The sequence below is a fragment of the Dryobates pubescens genome, chromosome 30 (genome assembly GCF_014839835.1).
Source record: "Dryobates pubescens isolate bDryPub1 chromosome 30, bDryPub1.pri, whole genome shotgun sequence".
Taxonomy (NCBI): Eukaryota; Metazoa; Chordata; class Aves; order Piciformes; family Picidae; genus Dryobates; species Dryobates pubescens.
Window position 1 is genome coordinate 8,561,429 of NC_071641.1, and position 19,264 is coordinate 8,580,692.

The 19,264-nt window shown below is 54.9% G+C and overlaps 1 protein-coding gene across 1 annotated transcript in view; it reads right to left on the minus strand.

Moving 5' to 3' along the window:
- The window catches only part of UNC5B (unc-5 netrin receptor B), a 92,612-nt gene extending 73,762 nt beyond the window's left edge, over nucleotides 1–18,850 (minus strand). Inside the window, exon 1 of the mRNA XM_054174751.1 lies at nucleotides 18,689–18,850. Coding sequence (XP_054030726.1) covers nucleotides 18,689–18,785 — 97 coding nt within the window. The 5' untranslated portion in view covers nucleotides 18,786–18,850. The remainder of the gene's footprint in view (nucleotides 1–18,688) is intronic.
- Between the last annotated feature and the right edge of the window lie 414 nt (nucleotides 18,851–19,264).

Here is a 19,264-nt window from a genome sequence, read left to right on the forward strand (position 1 = left end):
CTCTGAAACTCCAACATGCCACAACTTAGAATCATAGAATGAACAAGGTTGGAAAAGACCTCAAAGATCATCAAGTCCAACCTCTCACCCAACACCTCATGACTACTAGACTATGGCACCAAGTGCCACATCCAATCCCCTCTTGAACACCTCCAGGGATGGGGACTCCACCACCTCCCTGGGCAGCACATTCCAATGGCTAACAACTCTCTCTGGGAAGAACTTTCTCCTCAACAGAACTTCTCCCAAGCATCCTTGGTGCTGTGGCAAGGTGGGGCTTGGTCTCTTCTCCCCAGCTCCCAGCGACAGGACTAGAGGAAACGGCCTCCAGGTTCTGCCAAGGGAAGTTTAGGTTGGACATAAGGAAAGGTTTCTCCCCTGCAAGAGTGGCCAGGCATTGGGACAGGCTGCCCTGGGAGGTGGTGGAGCCACCATCCCTGGAGGTGTTTAAAAAACCAACCCCAGCAGGTGGACATGGCAGTTTGGAGCACGGTTCAGTGGGCATGGTGGTGCTGGGTTGATGGTTGGACTGAAGGATCTGACAGACTCAGGAAGGTTGGAAAAGACCTGTGATGGTTTCTAGGAGCACCAAGGGCTTGTGAGAAGAGTCCTGGATCCCAGCCCTCAACACATGGCACAGCAGTGACACTGCAGTGTTCTGAATCATAGAGCTGTTAGGGTCGGAAGGGACCTCAAGGATCACCCAGTTCCCTTCAGACACTGGAAGGCCACCGTTAGGTCTCCTCGGAGCCTTCTCTTCTCCAGACTGAACAGTCCCAGCTAGCTCCCTCAGTCTTTCCTCATAGGGAGAGGTGCTCCAGCCCTCTAATCATCTTTTCAAGTGGGTTTATGCTTTAGAATCATCCTCTGGGAGGCCATGCTGGACCCCCTCCCACACCTACCAGGATGCAAAGCGCAGCCAGACCGCAGGACTCCGGCTCCTTTCGCTTCCCTGCTGGTTTTAGCTCTGCAACTTGACCCTGGCAGGAACATATGGTTTGCATTCTCCCCTCTATACTTTCCACAGCCTTGCACACACTCTCCTTCCACCCCCACCCCCCCCCCCCTCCACCTCCCAGAGGCACACAAATCCAAGCCCTTTCCTCCTGAAGTGAGGAATGGTGCGGGCAGCCCTCCCCACTCCTCTCTGAGGGCAGGGGATGGGCCCTGGCAGAAGCTGCAGTAAAAGCCCCTGGCTGAGTCTCTACGTGGGCTCTGCTGTTTCATGCAGGGGTCATTAACAACCTGACTTGGCTCAGCTTTGTCCTCTTACAGCCTGCCCATAAATACTAACAGAAGCAGAGCCAGTGTGGTGCTGGGACACTGGAGATGGGAAGTGGGAGGCAGCAACAAAAACCTGCTCTGCAAGCAGAGCTTTGCCTTCTTTAGCCAGCCAAATACCGCTAAGGAGCCATCCTGCTTGAGGCCTCTGCTCTCATCTCTCCCTGCTAGCAGAAGACAGACCCTTTGGATGCCGGGAGAGCAAAGTGGTAAAGCAATGCCAAGGCACTGGGGGGCGTAGGGGGTCAGAGGATGCTCACCGGGCAGCCCCGGCCACCAGCGGGGTTAAGCAGCGACTTCAGCTCCTCTTTTCCCCTCCCCACGTGCCAAACTCATCCTTTATTTTCCTGTTAGGCACTTCTCATCTCGTTTTCTGCTTCATCCAGCAGCCAGGCTTTCCTCCCCACAAAGAGATGATGGCAGCCTAAGCCGGGCTGTTGTTCAGCCAGGAGGACTGAGCCGGCAAGAAACGGCGAGAGGGATTTCTTTATGGAGCACTGCTTTGCCTTCCTGAGAAGCAAGACATCACTCAGCCCCAACCTGCACCATGGCCATGAAGTGAAAAAAATTCATGAAGACCCTCATCCTTGATGCCTTTTTCTTTTTTTCCTCCCCTTCTAGTGTCCTTAAAGCACTGCACTCCAGAACAGCCTGAGAGCTGTGGGATGGATGGATGGATGGATGGATGGATGCCCCTGGCCAAAACAGCACAGGCTGTGATAGAAACCAGAAGCCCTGTGGTCTGCCAGCCCAACTGTCTTTGCCAAGCATGCCAGGCATTGCTGGCATGACAGCATACCCCACACCATCCTCCAGGCTGTGGCCATTGAAGACCAGAGCAAAGAACAAAACAAAAACACCAACCAAAACCCAGATCCTCTAAACTGATATATTTTCAGCAGCACAGGACCAGTGAGCCTGACAGGTTCCTGAAGCCAAGCACAGCATGAATCCCTGGTGAGACCTCTCCTGGAATAGTGCATCCAGCTCTGGGCTCCCCAGTTCAAGAGGGACAGGGATCTGCTGGAGAGAGTCCATGGGAGGGCTACCAGGATGATGAGGGGACTGGAGCACTGCCCTGTGAGGAGGCTGAGAGCCTTGGGGCTTCTTAGTCTGGAGAGGAGAAGCCTGAGAGGGGATTTAATCAATGTCCATAAATATCTGAGGGCTGGGTGGCAAGAGGGAGGGGACAGGCTCTGCTCAGCTGCACCCTGGGGTAGGACAATGGATGGAAACCACAGCACAGGAGGTTCCACCTCAATGTGAGGAGGAACTTCTGCACTGTGAGGGTCACAGAGCACTGGAACAGGCTGCCCAGGGAGGTTGTGGAGCCTCCTTCTCTGGAGCCTTTCCAGCCCCATCTGGATGTGTTCCTGTGTGACCTGTGCTGGATTCTCTGCTCCTGCTCTGGCAGTGGGGGGTTGGATTCTGTGATCTTTGAAGGTCCCTTCCAACCCCTAACACCCTGTGATCCCTCTGAGCAGGCATCATAAAAACACTTGAAAAACAAAGAGCCCCCCCCCCAACCATCTATATTTGACCTGCTGTGTATTTTTTTTAGGGTGGGCTGCTACTCAAGCTTTCAGCTGGGCAGCCAAAGCCCTGCAGTAACTTGTGGCTTCCTCTCCCTCCCTCCTTCCTCCCCCACTTACCCCTGGGGATCCTTCCCAATCAGCTGGGACCCTGTCTGCAACACCAGCACGTGGGGTTTCTTTCCCCCCCCCCCCCCCCCCCCTCCTTTCCATCCCCAGCAGGACCAGCCCCAACATGCCCCAGAACTCCTGGGGTTTTGTTGGAAACTACAAAAGGAACCTGCCCACTTTGCCCCAGTTTGCATAACCAGTTTAGCCCAAGCCTTTGGTTTGGAAGAACTCAACCTCTGGTTAGTCACCGTTCAGCCCAACCAAAACCCAGCCCTCTTCCCAGCTTCTGGAGCTGGCTTTTCCAGCTTTGGGCAGAGCCCCAGCAGTTTTATCAACCAAGGGGTTTAAAAATGTTAGAGCCTGAACTACAGAATCTCAGAACACAACCAGAGAGTTGCCAGGGTTGGAAGGGGCCTCAAGGATCAGCCAGTTCCAAACCCTCCCCCCTGCCACGGGCAGGGACACCTCACACTCCAGTAGGTTGCTCACAGCCACCTCCAGCCTGGCTGCAAACACCTCCAGGCAGGAGGCTTCCACCACCTCCCTGGGCAACCTGAGCCAGGCTCTCACCACCCTCATGGGGAAAAACTTCTTCCTGGCATCCAATCTCAATCTACCCTCTTCTAGTTTTGCTCCATTGCCCCCAGTCCTATCACTCCCTGACACCCTCAAAAGTCCCTCCCTGACACCCTCAAAAGTCCCTCCCCAGCTTTCTTGTAGCCCCCTTCTGATCCTGGAAGGCCACAATGAGGTCTCCTCAGAGCCTTCTCTTCTCCAGACTGAACAGCCCCAATTCTCTCAGTCTGCCTCCATAGCAGGGCAGCTCCAGCCCTCTGCTCATCCTCATGGCCCTTCTATGGACACCTTCCAGCACCTCCAGAGCCTTCTTGTAATAGAGGCTCCAGAACTGGACACAGTCCTCCAGGTGGGGTCTCACCAGAGTGGAGCAGAGGGGGAGAATCACCTCCCTCAACCTGCTGGTGACACTTCTCTTGCTGCAGCCCAGGCTCTAGACCCTTGGGTTTATTATACATATATATTTATATACAGAGAGAGAAAGAGAGAGACAGATCCCTAGAGGTATCTAACAGGGTAACTGAAGTACCCACAACCCAGATAGGGATTACCCATGGGGCTGTAGCTCCTGCAATCCAAAACTGGGATTCCTAAGCACCATGGGATTCTAGAGCATCCAGCAGAGGTCATGAGGATGATGAAGGGACTGGAACATCCATCTGAGGAGGAAAGGCTGAGAGCCCTGGGGAAGAGCAGCCTGAGAGGGGATCTTGTTAATGTTTATAGATATCTGAAGGGTGAGTGTCAAGAAGAAGACAACACTGAGAAGAGCCTGGCCCCTTCTGATAGGACAAGGGGCAGTGGATAAAAACTGGAACACAGGAGGTTCCACCTCAACAGGAGGAGACATTTCTTCGCTGTGAGGGTGATGGAGCATTGGGGCAGGCTCCCCAGAGAGGTTGTGGAGTCTCCTCCTCAAAGACTTTCAAGCCTCATCTGGATGCCTTCCTGTGTGACTTTGCACCAGGTGATCTTGCTTTGGCAGTGGGTTTGGACTCAATTTCCAGATGTCCCTTCCAACCCTTCCCCATTCTATGATTCTAACCTGCAAAGCCCCCACAGCCACACCTCCCAGCCTTTGCTTGCTTCACCCCAGGCATCCAGCAGCAGCAAACCACTTAGAATCACAGAGGTTGGAAGACACCTCCAAGATCCTCAGCTCCAACCAACCCCATTCCCACCACAACCACTCAACCATGTCCCCAAAGTGCCATGCCTACACCTGGCAAGAAGGGCAACAAGGTGGGTGAGAGGCCTTGAGCAAAAGCCCTACCAGGAGAGGCTGAGGGAGCTGGGGTTGCTTAGCCTGGAGAAAAGGAGGTTCAGGGGAGACCTTCTTGCTCTCTACAACTCCCTGCAGGGAGGTGGTAGCCAGGAGGGGGTTGGTCTCTTCTCCCAGGCAACCAGCACCAGAATAAGAGGACACAGTCTCAAGCTGTGCCAGGGGAGGTTTAGACTGGAGGTGAGGAGAAAGTTCTTCCCAGAGAGAGTTGTTAGCCATTGGAATGTGCTGCCCAGGGAGGTGGTGGAGTCCCCATCCCTGGAGGTGTTCAAGAGGGGATTGGATGTGGCACTTGATGCCATGGTTTAATCATCAGGTCTGTGGAGACAGGTTGGACTTGATGATCTTTGAGGTCTCTTCCAACCTTGGTGATACTGTGATTCTGTTTTTTGAACACCTGTTGAGGCTGGAAGAGACCTTTGAGCTCAGGAAGTCCAACCACTCTCCCAGAGCTCCCAATCCCACCCCTGCTGCTAAACCACTGCCACTAAACCACGTGCCTCAGCACCACATTCAGTCATCTTTCAAACACCTCCAGGGATGGTGACTCCACCACCTCCCTGGGCAGCCTGTTCCAATGCTTGACTACTCTCTCACAGTGAGGGAATTCTTCCCAATATCCAACCTTTGGCACAACTTGAGGCCATTTCCTCTGCTCCTATCACTAGTTACCTGAGAGAAGAGACCGACCCCCACCTTACTACAACCTCCTTTCTGGCAGTTCACAGGATCACAGGGTGTCAGGGGTTGGAAGGGACCCGAAGAGGTGCTCAAGAGGGGATTGGATGTGGCACTTGGAGCCATGGTTTAGTAGTCATGAGGTCTGTGGTGACAGGTTGGACTTGATGATCTCTGAGGTCTCTTCCAACCTTATTGATTCTATGAAAGTGATCATGGAGTCCAACCCCTCCTGCCAGAGCAGGACCATAGAATCCAGCTCAGGTCACAGAGGAACACATCCAGATGGGGCTGGAAAGTCTCCAGAGAAGGAGACTCCACAACCTCTCTGGGCAGCCTGTTCCAGTGCTCTGTGACCCTTACAGTAAAGAAGTTCCCCCTTGTGTTGAGGTGGAACCTCCTGGGCTGCTGAGAGCAAGAAGCTCTCCCCTCGGCCTCCTTTTCTGCAGACTAAACCACCTGAGCTCCCTCAGCTGCTGCTCACAAGACCTCTCATTTAGCACAGACACCCATGGGGGGGGGGGAAGGAGGGATTGCAATGATGGCAAAAGAAGGGGGTTTAGCCTTTGCAAGTCCACAGCCCAGCCCCAGCCACCCGAGTCGCTCCGCGCTCCACAGCCGTGCAAGCCAAATCCCCTCTCCTGGAACAAATCCCTTTAGTGCCGACGCCGGAGCACGGAAGGGAGGTGGTTCACAGGGATGTGACTGCAGAAAAAGCAGCCAAAAAAAGAATGACACACAGCAGCAGGCAGCACACGTCCTCCAGGAAAACCTGCTGCCACAAGCAAGCCAAGCAGCTCCTCCTCCCGAAGCCCGGGATGAGAGCAACCGCAAAGCCCCGATGGAAACGGCGTGGGCGGAGAGGGCAGGGGAGCCCAAATTGCCACCTCTTCTTCCTTCCAGCCTAAAGCATTAGCCTGCAGGGCCTGTCACTTGTGCTGACAGAGCTGGGCACGCACCCAGCTGTGACACTGTGTCACCCACTGCTCGTTCCCAACTCCAAGCAGATCCTCCCGAGCCACGTCAGGATGATACAGCCCCAGCCAGCTGCTCCTCAGCGCAGCAGCGGCAGCGTCTCTCCAGCCTAACCGAGATCTTCAGCAACACTTGGCCTGCTCAAAGCTCTCCTCCAGCCAGCTCTCAGAAAGCGGAACAAACAAGAGCTCTAAGCTTCTCCAGGCTGGAGGAGAACACCTTTCAACGAGCCCAGTCTCCAGGAGAGCAACCCAGACCACTGATTACTGTTTAATTGCTGTGCAATTGGACTTCGGAGCCATGCAAGGCACATCTCCACATTTCACCTCTCTCAAGTGTGTGTGGTGGGCTGGGGAAAACCTTCAGAATTCTATTCCAGAACAGGAACACCACCACAGCACCATCCAGAAGGGGCTCACACCCCCAAGAAGCAGCCCCAGCCCATTTGGGATACACAGGGATGGAGGAGGGAGACCGTAGGGATCCCAGACCTGGACAGCAGCCATCCAAAATGAGGTGATGGCTCCAGGCCAGACCACAGCAGACAGCAGGGCCACATTGCAAGATCCACTCTCATGACCAGCACTAATTACTAGCTTTGCTTGCAGGCCCTGCAAAGCCTTCAGAGCTGGCCCTCCAGGTGAGGGTGGGGGATGCTTGCTGGGCTCCATTTGGCCACAGGGATGAAAAGCAAGCAGCAGACCACACTGGGTTTTGGGTGGGTATTTTTTTTTCTGCTTGTTTTAAATAGCAACCAGTTTCAGGCTGCTGGAAAACACCCTCCTCCTGTTCTTCAAGCCAATCCAAACAGAGAGAGGCAAGAGCACAGCCAAGTGAGGGCACAGGATGGCGAGGTCTCCACAGGGGGACAACAGGGATGTGAAAGAGATCAGCTCCAGCTCACAGGCCATGCAGGGAGACCCCCACTCAAGATGGCAGAGAGGCAGAGTCAGTCAACCAAGGGGAAGGAAGCTCTGTTCATCCATCTCCACAACACCCTCTGAAGCCTCATAGAATCACAGCATTATCAGGGTTGGAAGGGACCTCAAGGCTCAGCCAGTCCCAACCCCCCTGCCATGGGCAGGGACACCTCACACTGCAGCAGGTTGCTCACAGCCACCTCCAGCCTGGCTGCAAACACCTCCAGGCAGGAGGCTTCCACCACCTCCCTGGGCAACCTGGGCCAGGCTCTCACCACCCTCCTGGGGAACAACTTCTTCCTAATATCTAATCCAAATCTATCCTCCTCTAGCCTGGATCCATTCCCCCCAGTCCTATCACTCCCTGACACCCTCAAAAGTCCCTCCCCAGCTTTCTTGGAGCCCCCTTCAGCTACTGGAAGGCCACAATTAGGTCTATGTCTTTCTGGTACTTTGGGATCCAGTTGCTCTTGGTCCTCCAACTAGTGGTCACCACCATCCAAAGGAAGAACTACACCTTCCCAGCAGGTCACATGAACCCAGCTGAAATCTGGATGGTCACTGAAGCATGGCTGGGACCAAATTCTTCTCCACTCTGACCTTGCTCTGCTGATGCCTTGTGAATCTTCAGCTTGGAGAAGGGGAGCCTGAGAGGTGACCTCATTCATGCTGATAAAGCTGTGCAGGGTGAGTGCCCAGAGGCTGGAGCCAGGCTCTGCTGGGTGATGCCCAGTGCCAGCACAAGGGGCACTGGGTGGAAGTTGAGGCACAAGCAGCTCCATGGAAACAGGAGGAAGAATTATTTCCCTGTGAAGCTGACAGAGCCCTGGAGCAGGCTGCCCAGGGGGGTTGTGGAGTCTCCCTCTCTGGAGATATTCAAGACCTGCCTGGATGAGTTCCTGTGTGACCTGCCCTGGGTGATCCCCCTCTGGCAGGGGGGTTGGGCTGGGTGATCTTCTGCCTTCAGCCACTGCTGGGTGGATGTGCTCGTGCCTGAAATCAACTGAAAACCTCACAGCCTAGAAAGCACTGAGGACACTCACTGACAGCAGCCTCATACAGGAAGAGACATTGCATTCCAGGTGTGTCCCTTCTCCCATTTAAATCTGTCCTGAAGGAGCTTCCAGGCTTCCCAAACCTCCTGCCTAAGGAAAACTCCCACGATATACAATGCAACACAAACCCTTTTAATAGCCTCCTGCCCCCGCAAGCCACCCTGCCAGGAAGCCTGGGCTTGTTTCATGGCTTGTCCCTCCAGCCTACTGCCACCCCAGGAGGTGCAGGCACACCAAGGAACCCAGCCAGAGGTGGACAGCCCATACTGCCCCGAGGAGGACACGTAGTGGCATTTAAATGCTGCCAGCTGAGGAAGGAGCCTGGCGAGAAGAGGGCAACCGGGGACAGCTTCCAGGCCAGTGGCAGCTCCAGGGGCAGAAATCACTCCACAAAAGGGAAGCACAGAATGTTAGGGGCTGGAAGGGACCTCTAAAGGTCATCCAGTCCAAGCCCCCTGCCAGAGCAGGGGAACCTAGAGCAGGTCACACAGGAAAACATCCAGGTGGGTCTTGAATATCTCCAGAGAGAGACTTCACAACCCCCCTGGGCAGCCTGCTCCAGGGCTCTGTGACCCTCACAGGGAAATAATTCTTCCTCCTGTTTCCTCCAGCTTCCACCACTGACCCTTGTGCTGGCATTGGACATCACCCAGCAGAGCCTGGCTCCAGCCTCTGGGCACTCACCCTTCAGATACTTATAAACATTAATGAGGTCACCCCTATGGGACTCCTGATCTAGTGTGAGGTCTCCCTGCCCATGGCAGGGGGGTTGGAACTGGCTGATCCTTGAGGTCCCTTCCAACCCTAACAATTCTGTGACTCTATGTCTCCTCTTCTCCAAGCTGAAGATTCACAAGGCATCAGCAGAACAAGGTCAGGGTGGAGAAATATTAGTCTCAGCCATGCTCTCCCCTCCCTGCACAGTCCAAGCCTCCCCTTTGCAGGATACCTCTGGTTCAACAGCCACCATACAACTTCAACAGAATGGAATTAACCAGGTTGGAAAAGACCTTTGAGATCATCAAGTCCAACCTATCACCCAACACCATCTAATCAACTCAACCATGGCACCAAGCACCCCATCCAGGCTCTTCCTAGACACCTCCAGGGATGGTGACTCCACCACCTCCCTGGACAGCACATCCCAATGGCCAATCTCTCTCTCTAGGAAGAACTTTCTCCTCACCTCCAGCCTAAACCTCCCCTGGTGCAGCTTGAGACTGTGTCCTCTTGTTCTGGTGCTGCTTGCCTGGGAGAAGAGACCAACCCCCACCTGGCTACAACCTCCCTTCAGGGAGTTGCAGACAGCAGTAAGGTCTGCCCTGAGCCTCCTCTTCCCCAGGCTAAGCAACCCCTCCTGGTGCTGCACAGAAGCATTCTCCATGCACCACCCTGCATTGACACTCTCACACTCACCTTACTTGCCCCTGACCACCACCTGGTTCCACCTATCAAGGTGTGCTGAATCCCACCCTAGGGCAAGCCAAAGCATCCAAACCTCACCCACACCTGCTCCAGTCACCTCCATTCCAAGGGGACACCAAGATGATCAGGGGGACTGGAGCACCTCTCCTACAAGGACAGGCTGAGGGAGCTGGGGGTGTTCAGCCTGGAGAAGAGAAGGCTCCAGGGAGACCTAAGAGCAGCCTGCCAGTATCTGAAGGGGGCTGCAAGAAGGCTGCAGAGGGACCACCTCCAAAGGCCTGGAGTGACAGGTCGAGGGCAATGGTTTGGAATTAGAGAAGAGCAGATTCAGACTGGATGCTAGGAACAAGTTTTGCACCATGGGGGTGGTGGAACACCGGCACAGGTTGCCCAGGGAGATAGCTAAGGTCCCAATCCCTGGCGACAGTCAGGCTTGAGAGGGCTCTGGGCAACCTGACCTAGAGGAGGATGTCCCTGCTGGCTGCAGAGGGGTTGGACTGGATGCCCTTTGGAGGTCCCTTCCAACCCCACCCATTCCATGCCTCTATTTCCCCACTCCTGTGGCAGTTTTGCAGGCAGAAGCTGCTGCCTTTTCCTAGCACCTCATGCAATCCACCTGCACGGATCCTCCCGTCAGGGATCGCTCCCTCAGACACCCCCCCCACGGCCTGCCTGGGGTCCTCCCCTCTTCTCCTGGGGTGGCCTGTGCTCCAAAGAAAGGCAGATGGATCTAACATGCATTAAAGGTCTCAAAATGAGATTTTCCACGCTCTTTGAAAGGGAAACAATCCCTCAGCTTCTGCACTTTGTGCAGACCTCCTTCCCCCCCCTCCTTCCCGGGCCCTCTAAGCATGAGGGATGCCAGCACCTGACTCTTGGCTTGATGGCTGTGCTGATTAGGAGGAGAGCCCTTGCTCACATCCCCCTGTCTTCAGGCAGGGGAGGGATAGCTCCTGGTGCACACAACCCCCTTCTCCCCTCCCAGTTTCCATGGGAATAAATGGGAAAGAGAAGCCAGAGCAGCTAGCTCCACAGTAGATCCAGGAACTGTGGGGCAAAGGGATGGAGGTGGAGAAGGAGACACCCCCCCACCCCCCCCCCCCACCCAAAGAGGTTCTGCAAGTCTGTACAGGCCTCCCTCCCTACCCAAAGGGATTTATTCTCCCCAGAGAAAGGGACAGGCCAGCCCCTCAATGCGAGCAGAGAAAAAGCCTTGGGCATTGAAGTTAGAGCTCTGCTCACTTCACATCTTGCAGAAGTGGGTGCCTTGCTCATTAATAAGTGCCTCAACTTGTGGCCTCCACCTCCCAGAGTGAAAAGAAGAATCCAAGCAACCAGCACTGCCTCTAAATTGCACGAGAAGCAAAGGTAAAAAAGGGGGAAAATAAACCAACCAACCCAAAGTGCCTCAAAACACTGACTTTCTAAGCTCCTGGGGCTCTAGGTCAGCCCCATCCACCCAGTCCAAGCCCCACCTGGCAGGCAATGGGATGTGGCTCCCCCCATATATTTCACCTGCACAAACCCAGCTGTGGTGGGAAGATTTGTCTCATGGTCACAGCCTGGTTTGGGGACTCCTTGTGCCACCAGCACTCCTGCCATTCCCACACACATGCCTCAGGTGGCTTCACAGACACCTCCCAAGGCACCTGGTAATTCCTCCTCCTCCCAGCAAGGAGCAAGGGCAGCAAAGGTGTTAGCTGGAAGGGGGATACTTCCCAGCACTTAAACGGGTGCTTGACCATCAGCTCCCTCTGGAGAGGGGCTGAGGGCTGAAGCATGAGCAGGAAGGACACAGATGGTGCAAGCAAGCAAGGGAAGGGACCTGGTAGAGCCTGGGTAGGAAGCAGTGTGCACACTGAAGAGCTGTAAGACATCCTGCCTGCTGCTGGCCTCCATGGTGGAACTTACTTGCATGCTTTTTCACCTTCCCCCCCTGAATTTGGGCACCCATGGGTAGGGATCTAGGGGTGAGGTGTCCCTGCCCATGGCAGGGCAGCTGGAACTGGATGATCCTTGAGGTCCCTTCCAGCCCTGACAGTTCTATGATCATTTCCCCACGGAGTCCAACAGAGAGAAACACAGGGATCCAAACTTATCATCAGGGTCCCTTCACCACATTTACCTCAAAGTACATTCCCAAGCACCAAGAGTTTGGGTTGAGGATTGCAGCTTCAATACCCTGGAAGTTACACCAGGTAGCAGCTCCTGGAAGCCCAGTTTGGGGATGAGGAGCAGGACCCACCAGCCTGGTGGAGAGAGGGCTAGGAGGGAAGGCTCCCAGGAGACCTTCTTGTAGCCTTCCAGGATCTGAAGAGGGCTACAAGAAAGCTGGGGAGGGACTTTGGAGGGTGTCAGGGAGTGATAGGACTGGGGGGAATGGAGCAAAACTAGAAGTGGGTAGATTCAGATTGGATGATAGGAAGAAGTGGTGAGACTCTGGAAGGGGTTGCCCAGGGAGGTGGTAGAAGGCTCATCCCTGGAGGTTTTGAAGGCCAGGCTGGATGTGGCTGTGAGCAACCTGATCCAACGTGAGGAGTCCCTGCCCATGGCAGGGGGGTTGGAACCAGATGATCCTTGAGGTCCCTGACAATTCCATGATCCTCTGGACACTTCACTACAAACCTAACCCCGAGACAACACACCCATGTGGGTGTGGGGGAGCTCACTGCAACAGGGAACAGCCTTCCCACACCCCCCCCCCAAAAAAAAAACCAACCCAAAACAACCAACAACAAAAAGCTAAGGCAGGCCAGGAGCTCTGGGGAAAGCCACCAAAGGTTGTGTGGAGCTGAGGAGACCTGGGCAGGGCTGTGCCAGGCTGCAGCGGGGAGGGACTCACAGGAGATTAAAGGCAGAGTGCAGGACACGCCGGAGCAAGCCCTGTGCTAAATAATTCCTGATTCCCTTCTCTTTCCTTGTCTTCCAGTGTGGCTTCACCCACAGCCTTTCCCAGCCTGGCTCACTTTTGATCTTGGGGCTTGCTCTTGCCTTTCCCTCCCCCCCCAATCAGTCGATGCAACCCAGAGGTGCCCGGCTACAGCCCACCGAGGTGCCCGGCTACAGCCCACCGAGGTGCCCCAGCCCCAGAGAAAAAGCTGCATGGAAAGAAAAAGAGAATCATGGAATGGATTGGGTTGGAAGGGACCTTTAGAGGTCATTTATCTCAGCTCCCCTGTGAGCACCTGGAGCAGGCTGCTCACAGCCCCCAGTCAACCTGACCTGGCACAGAGCATCTACCGCCTCCCTGGGCGACCTGGGCCAGGGTCTCACCACCCTCGGTGTCAAACATTTCTTCCTTCTCTCCAGTCTAAACCTCCCTCTTTTGGTTTCAAACCATCACCCCTTGTCCTGTCACAGCAGGTCCTCCTCAAAAGCCTCTCCCCAGCTTTCTGGCTGGCCCCCTTTTAAATCCTGAAAGGCCACACCAGAAACTCTCCCTCGGAGCCATCTCTCCTGCAGGACTGAACCACCCCCAACTCTCCCAGCCTCTGGCAAAGAGAACAGCAAAGGGGAAGGAGAAAAGCAGCAAAGGGAAGGGAGAAAAGGAGCAAAAAAAAAAACCCAACCCCAAACCCACCAAACCCAAAAATCCCCTAAAAATCCAAACTCAGCAAACATGTGGCTGCTACCAGCCCAGCCCGGCGGTTTGGGAGGAGAGGGGATGGAGAACGGGGCTGGGAAGGAGGAGGAGGAGGAGAAGGAGGAGGAGACAGCAGCTCTTCCCCTCCACCAAGAAGCAGGTCTGGGGCTGCCAGCCCAGCGCATTCCTGTGCCGTGAGTCAGGCCTCCGAAAAACCAGGAGGCTTCAAAAATAAGATGACTGCATATAGCCGGGATGCTTTGCTTGCATTCTGCCTCCCCCCACCCCCGGCCAGGCAGCCCCTGCCTCTCCGCTCCCCCAGCGGGATCAAAACGCTGCTTTGAACCAAAACCTAGCCGGGACCCTCAAGAACAACATCACCTTCCACGCTGGGACCCCAGTGCGGAGCTAGAGGGGGAAGCCACACGCCAAAACCGCCTCAACAATAAAACCCCAAGCTGCTGGCCAAGCCCAACAGCGAGCTGGAGGATTTAGGGAGTGTTGGGGAGGGCGCTTTGCTGAGCTAGGGGCCTCCAGGTCCCCACCGAGAGAGGTCTCTCGGACGCTGGGTGTGAAAGAAGCCATCAGAGCAGCTTCCTGGGGCTTTCTGCCTCTCCCGAGTCGAAGCTCTGCATTTCCCAGCCCTGGTACAAGCCCACTGCAGGTCATACAGGACTTTTTTTGCTTCCAGAGCCACAGCACGATGTCAGGCACCACATCACACCGAGCCACTGCTTCACCACTCCCGGGGGCACCACCAAAGCTCTAGTGTAAGGAGTGAGGAGCAGCGAAGCGTCTCACAGAACATTTGCCTTTAGGTTCTGAGCTCTGGCAGAGCCAGGGAAGGATCAGCTGAGCTCCCCGGGAGGAACAGCAAGAGGAGTGAATCTTCGGGCCACCAGACACAGCCCCCCTCTCCTCCCTCCCCCAGCATCCAAGGGGCCAGGGCTGTGTCAGCTCAGTGCCACCACGCTGTGACTCAGGGGCAGGGGTGGCTTGCACAACGCAGTAAATTACAGCTTGGTGCTCTAAGGAAAGTCCAGAATCAGAGGCAGTGGAACCTAAACTGCCACGGTGGGGCAGCCAGGGGCTCGGGAATCTTTTACACTCCTGTTAACTCCCCCTGTTTCCCAGGGTGAGACACGCAGTGGGATAGCCGGGGGGGGGCAGAGGGATTTATTCACCACCATCACCCCTCCTCCTTCTCCTCCTCATCCCACCTCGCTCCAGCAAATGTTTTCCCTCGCATTAGCATGGCTAAAGCCGGGAGGATAGCAGTGACTTGGGAACAGCAGGAACCTGTGGCTTTATGGCACTGACATCTGCTGTAATGAACTCCTCGCAGACTCCATACAGCCCTTCCGTCCTCACCTCCCGGCCCAGAGCTTCCTGCTGCCTCTCCCTGATGCGGCAAGCCAGGCTTTTGCCCAGCAAAGCTCACTTTATGGACCAGCCTGATAACCTACAGGCTCTCCTGATAACCCGTGGGGGCCCTCCTGATAATCTCTGGGGGCTGGCAGGCTGATCCCACCAACCCCAAACGCACCGGGAGGGAGAAAGCCACGGGGCTGAGGAGTTCCAGGCACTGCTGCTGCTAGAAATGGAAGTAAAAACCAAGCTCCTTGCATCATCTTGGCTTGCTCAACTGACCCAAAAATACAGAGTTATTTATGTTTTATTCCTGTGTGGCCAGGGTGGGGATGGAAAGGGAATCAGTGTGCACAGCACCGAAAGGACCCAGGAGACCTCAGGCAGGAGATAAAGGACACAGCTGGGCACTCCAAACTGCTTACTGGGCCAGCAGCAGGGGGCTTCTGAGTTCTAAGCAGAGAAAATGCAACGTGGATATCTCCCCTACCTCACAGGTACCACTTCCTCCCCCAAAATCCTGTTCTTCACAGCAGCTGTTTTTCCATTTCTCTGGGGTTTTTTTCCCCTCTGTTGCTTCACTATTTCATTCTGCCACTATCACACATAGCCAGCACCCACTTCTAAGGCAGCAGGCTCCATAACCAAGAAGGTAAAGGAAAAGGAGGCAACAACAACAACAAAAAAAGCCAGAGCAGACTCTTCCACACACCCCTGGCCTCAAAGAAGCCTCCACCTCCTGCAAGGGCAGGCTCTGCTGATAAGCAACAGGTCTTGGAGCATCTCTCCCCCATCACCTGCTTGCAGTGATTGATGCATCAACCATGACAGTGAGGGGCACTGATGCAAATATCCTCCTCCCTCCCTCCCTCCCTCCCTGCCCAGATGTTTTCCTGGTGGTGGTACAGCAGAGGGAAGGGCAGTCCTTACCATGCATGGCAGGGTCACCCTGCCTGCCAACACCTCTCCCCAGCATCACCCTCTGAATTTCAGCAGCCTTTCTCCTACCTCTGTGGGCAACGAGCCTCAAACAAGCTCCAAAACAAAACCCTTGCCCTACGTTGTTTGTCCCATTTGGAGCAGCACGGACAGGAGAAGGAAGCAGGAGTGGGATGGGAACAACACGGGTGGGAGCCGGGGTTCCCTTCTCTCAGAGGAGAGCACAGCAGCAGACCCAGGGCCGTGTCCAAGCCCCTCAGCACGGCAAAACCCCAACACAAACAAGCAGCGCATTCTTTGGGAGTAAAAGGAGGGGCGGGGGGGAGGGGGGAAATCAGTTTCTGCTTCGTGCCTCTCCCTTGCAACCAGGCAAGGGAGCTGATTATCGATTCTAAATGGCCTGAAATTGTGCCAGGGGAGGTGTAGGGGGAAAATGTCTTGTCAGAAAGGGTGGTCAGGCATTGGCACAGGCTGCCCAGGGAGCTGGCGGAGTCACCATCCCTGGAGGTGTTCAAGCAACGCGCGGACACGGCACTGCGGGACGTGGTGTAGAGGGCACGGGGCGGGGGGGTGTGTTGGATCCTTGATCTCAGAGGTCTTTTCCAAACAAAAGAATTCTGGGAGCCTCTGCCCGGTAGGGCTGAGCACCCATCTCGGCTCCCTGCCCCGCGCTATCCCTTGCAATCTCCACGGGGCGCTGCCGGAGAAAGGCTAATTGCGGCTCCACCACTACAAACTTTACAGACATTTACATGCAGCAGATGAACGGCTTGCCTTCAGAAAGCTCCCCGCACTCAACACTGATCCAGCTTGGGCAGGTTCAACTCGTTTTCTGGGTTTTATTTCTTCTTCATGCCCTCCCTTTCTGCTCAGTTTTATTGCAACCCCTGCATGAACTCGGGGCATGGAAAAAAACACCAAGAGCTCTGCACGGGACAGGGGGAATGTGTGTGTGAGTAGGGGGTGTTCTGCATCACCAACCCAAACAGCATCCCCACAAGGGGTCCTGCAACACCAACCCAGCCAACATCCCACACCCCAACCCCAGCATCCCGGTCACAGCTAAACCCCCACCCGCAGCCGCCTGGCTTAATCCCAGCCTTCCTAATCCCCCGCATCCACAACATCCCTTTGCCAGCAAGGGAGAGTTGTTTCTTCTGGCTGGAGGAGGATGCTGCAGGAGCAGCAGCAAGGGTCCAGGCCACAAACTAAGTCAATAGTGCCATTTCTGCTTTCCATTTGCTGAAAACACACTGGAGCTTTGTACGGCAGAGGCAGAAAAGGAAAGGGGGGGGGGGGGAATTAATCTAATTAAAGTCCCTCCCCGAAATTCCTCGTCACCTTAATTATGCTTCAGAAAAGAAGGCTTGGTTCATTTTCCTAGAAAATCAGCTTGTCAGGAGATGCTTTTAACTCCTGGCAAGCCCGAGCCACGCAGCTTTTCCCCGATGCCTCCCAACTCCCCGTCCTCAAACCCCTCACACCACAAGCTGCGGGAAGGGAGCTCGGGGCTCTCCTCCCGAGTTCCCCACCGGGAGGACACCACCTTGCCCCATCACCTTAGCCCCTGTTGGTTATAGTCTCTTCCGACCTCGTGAAAAAAAAAAAACAACCCAACCCAAACCCGCCATCAAACTTTGCAGGGCTCCACTTTCCCAGCTCTACGCTCCAGGACACGGGGTTTCTTTTCTACCTGGCTGATAAGCACCGGCACCTTTGCCGCGCCACCGCGGGAGGATGACAAAGGACAGAAGTCCTAAGGACGTTGAGGAGTTGCAAGAGAAGGATGAGATGAGGGGGGAGCGTCGGAAAAAAAATCTAGCGGAAAGGCTGGATTTGCTCAGAGGAGGGCAGCAGGAGAGCCGTGCCTCTGTTTATTGTCTGTGGCAGGGATTACCAACGGAAGGGCTGGATTTAAGTGCATCTCAATCACAAGATTGGGTTGCGCACAGGAAACTTTGAAGGGCCATCGGAAAAGACCACTTAGCAGCCCCAGCCTTAATATTGCTCAGTTCATTAACCAAAGAAAAAACCCCAACAACCCCAAAACCCAACCCACAAACACCTCACCACACCCCCCCCACCCCCCCCCCCCAAGTATTACTATTAGCAATAATATTAATGTAAGAAAAAAACCACCCGGCAGATTAAATACCCAGGGCTGAAGAATTACTCCGTTAATGCGGTGGAGAAATCACAGCCGCCGACAACTACCGATGGGGCTGGGTTTGTTTTGCTCTTCCCAAGACAAGATAGCAGACAGAGCAAAAGAACTACATTGAGGCATGCAAATGAATAGATATGTAAATGAATAGATATGTAAAGAAATAGATATATAAAGAAATATATTTATATATCTATTTATTTATATATCAATAGATATATAAAGAAATAGATAAATAAATAGATATATAAATAAATAGATAAATAGATATATAAATAGATATATAAATAGATATATAAATAGATATATAAATAAATAGATATATAAATAAATAGATATATAAATAAATAGATATATAAATAAATAGATATATAAATAAATAGGTGAATATGCAGATATATAAATAAAGAGGTATAAGCCAGGAGCAGGCAGAGAGGCAGAAGCGAGAGGTGAGCGGAGCTGCCAACCGGCAACCCCCCGGAGCATCACCCCCAGGAGCATCCCTCGGAGCATCCCCCTCCAGCATCCCCCAACTCCAAGGGTAACCGCTCAGCCCCCACCCCGAGACGCCTGTCGGTCTTTAAAGAAGTAAGGACACCAAAATAGGGAACCAAATGTCCGAGGGCTGACCCTCTCCCACGCACATTCTGAGCCGCCCCTAAAAAAAGGGAGTTAAACTGCACTGAAGTTTGTATTTGGGAGTGGGGGGGGGATGGGGAGGGGAAAGCAGCCCCTCACATACACACACCCCTTGAAAAACTTCATGCCCACCAACCATTTCCCACCCCCCCTCCGTTACCTGCGGCGGCCAGCGCCCGGCGGAGCAGCGGGAGGACGAAGAGGAGGAGGAGGAGGCGGCGGCTGGAGGCGGCTCGGCGGGGCCCGGGTGGCGGCATGGCGGCGGGGCCGGGAGCGGAGCGCAGCGGAGCCGAGCTGCCTGCCCGCCCGCCTCGCCACACTGCCGGGCTGCCCGGCGCCGAACGGGGCGGGACGGGGCGGAGCGGGGCGGGGAGGGGACCCCGTTGGGGGGGAAAGGTACCGCCCCGCTCCTGCCTGCCGTGAGCTGCTCCCGGTCTCAGCTCCCCCCTCTTCTTCCCTGCCTCCCTCCATCATCATCTTCATCCCCTCCCCATCGTCCTCATCTTTATCCCGGGGGGACCGCAGAGCCAAGGCAGGGAGGCAGGGACGGAGTAACCCCCCGTTGAGCGCCGCTCTGCAGTAGGGATGTGCGGGCACAAGAGGGAGCCCCGCAACGCGCTCGGCACCGGGGACACCCCCAAACAGCGTCCGCTTCCTTCGCCCCGGCGGAGCGCCGAGCCCCCGAGAGCCGGCCGTGCTCCGCGGTACTCACCCCAGAGCCAAAACAAACCACCCA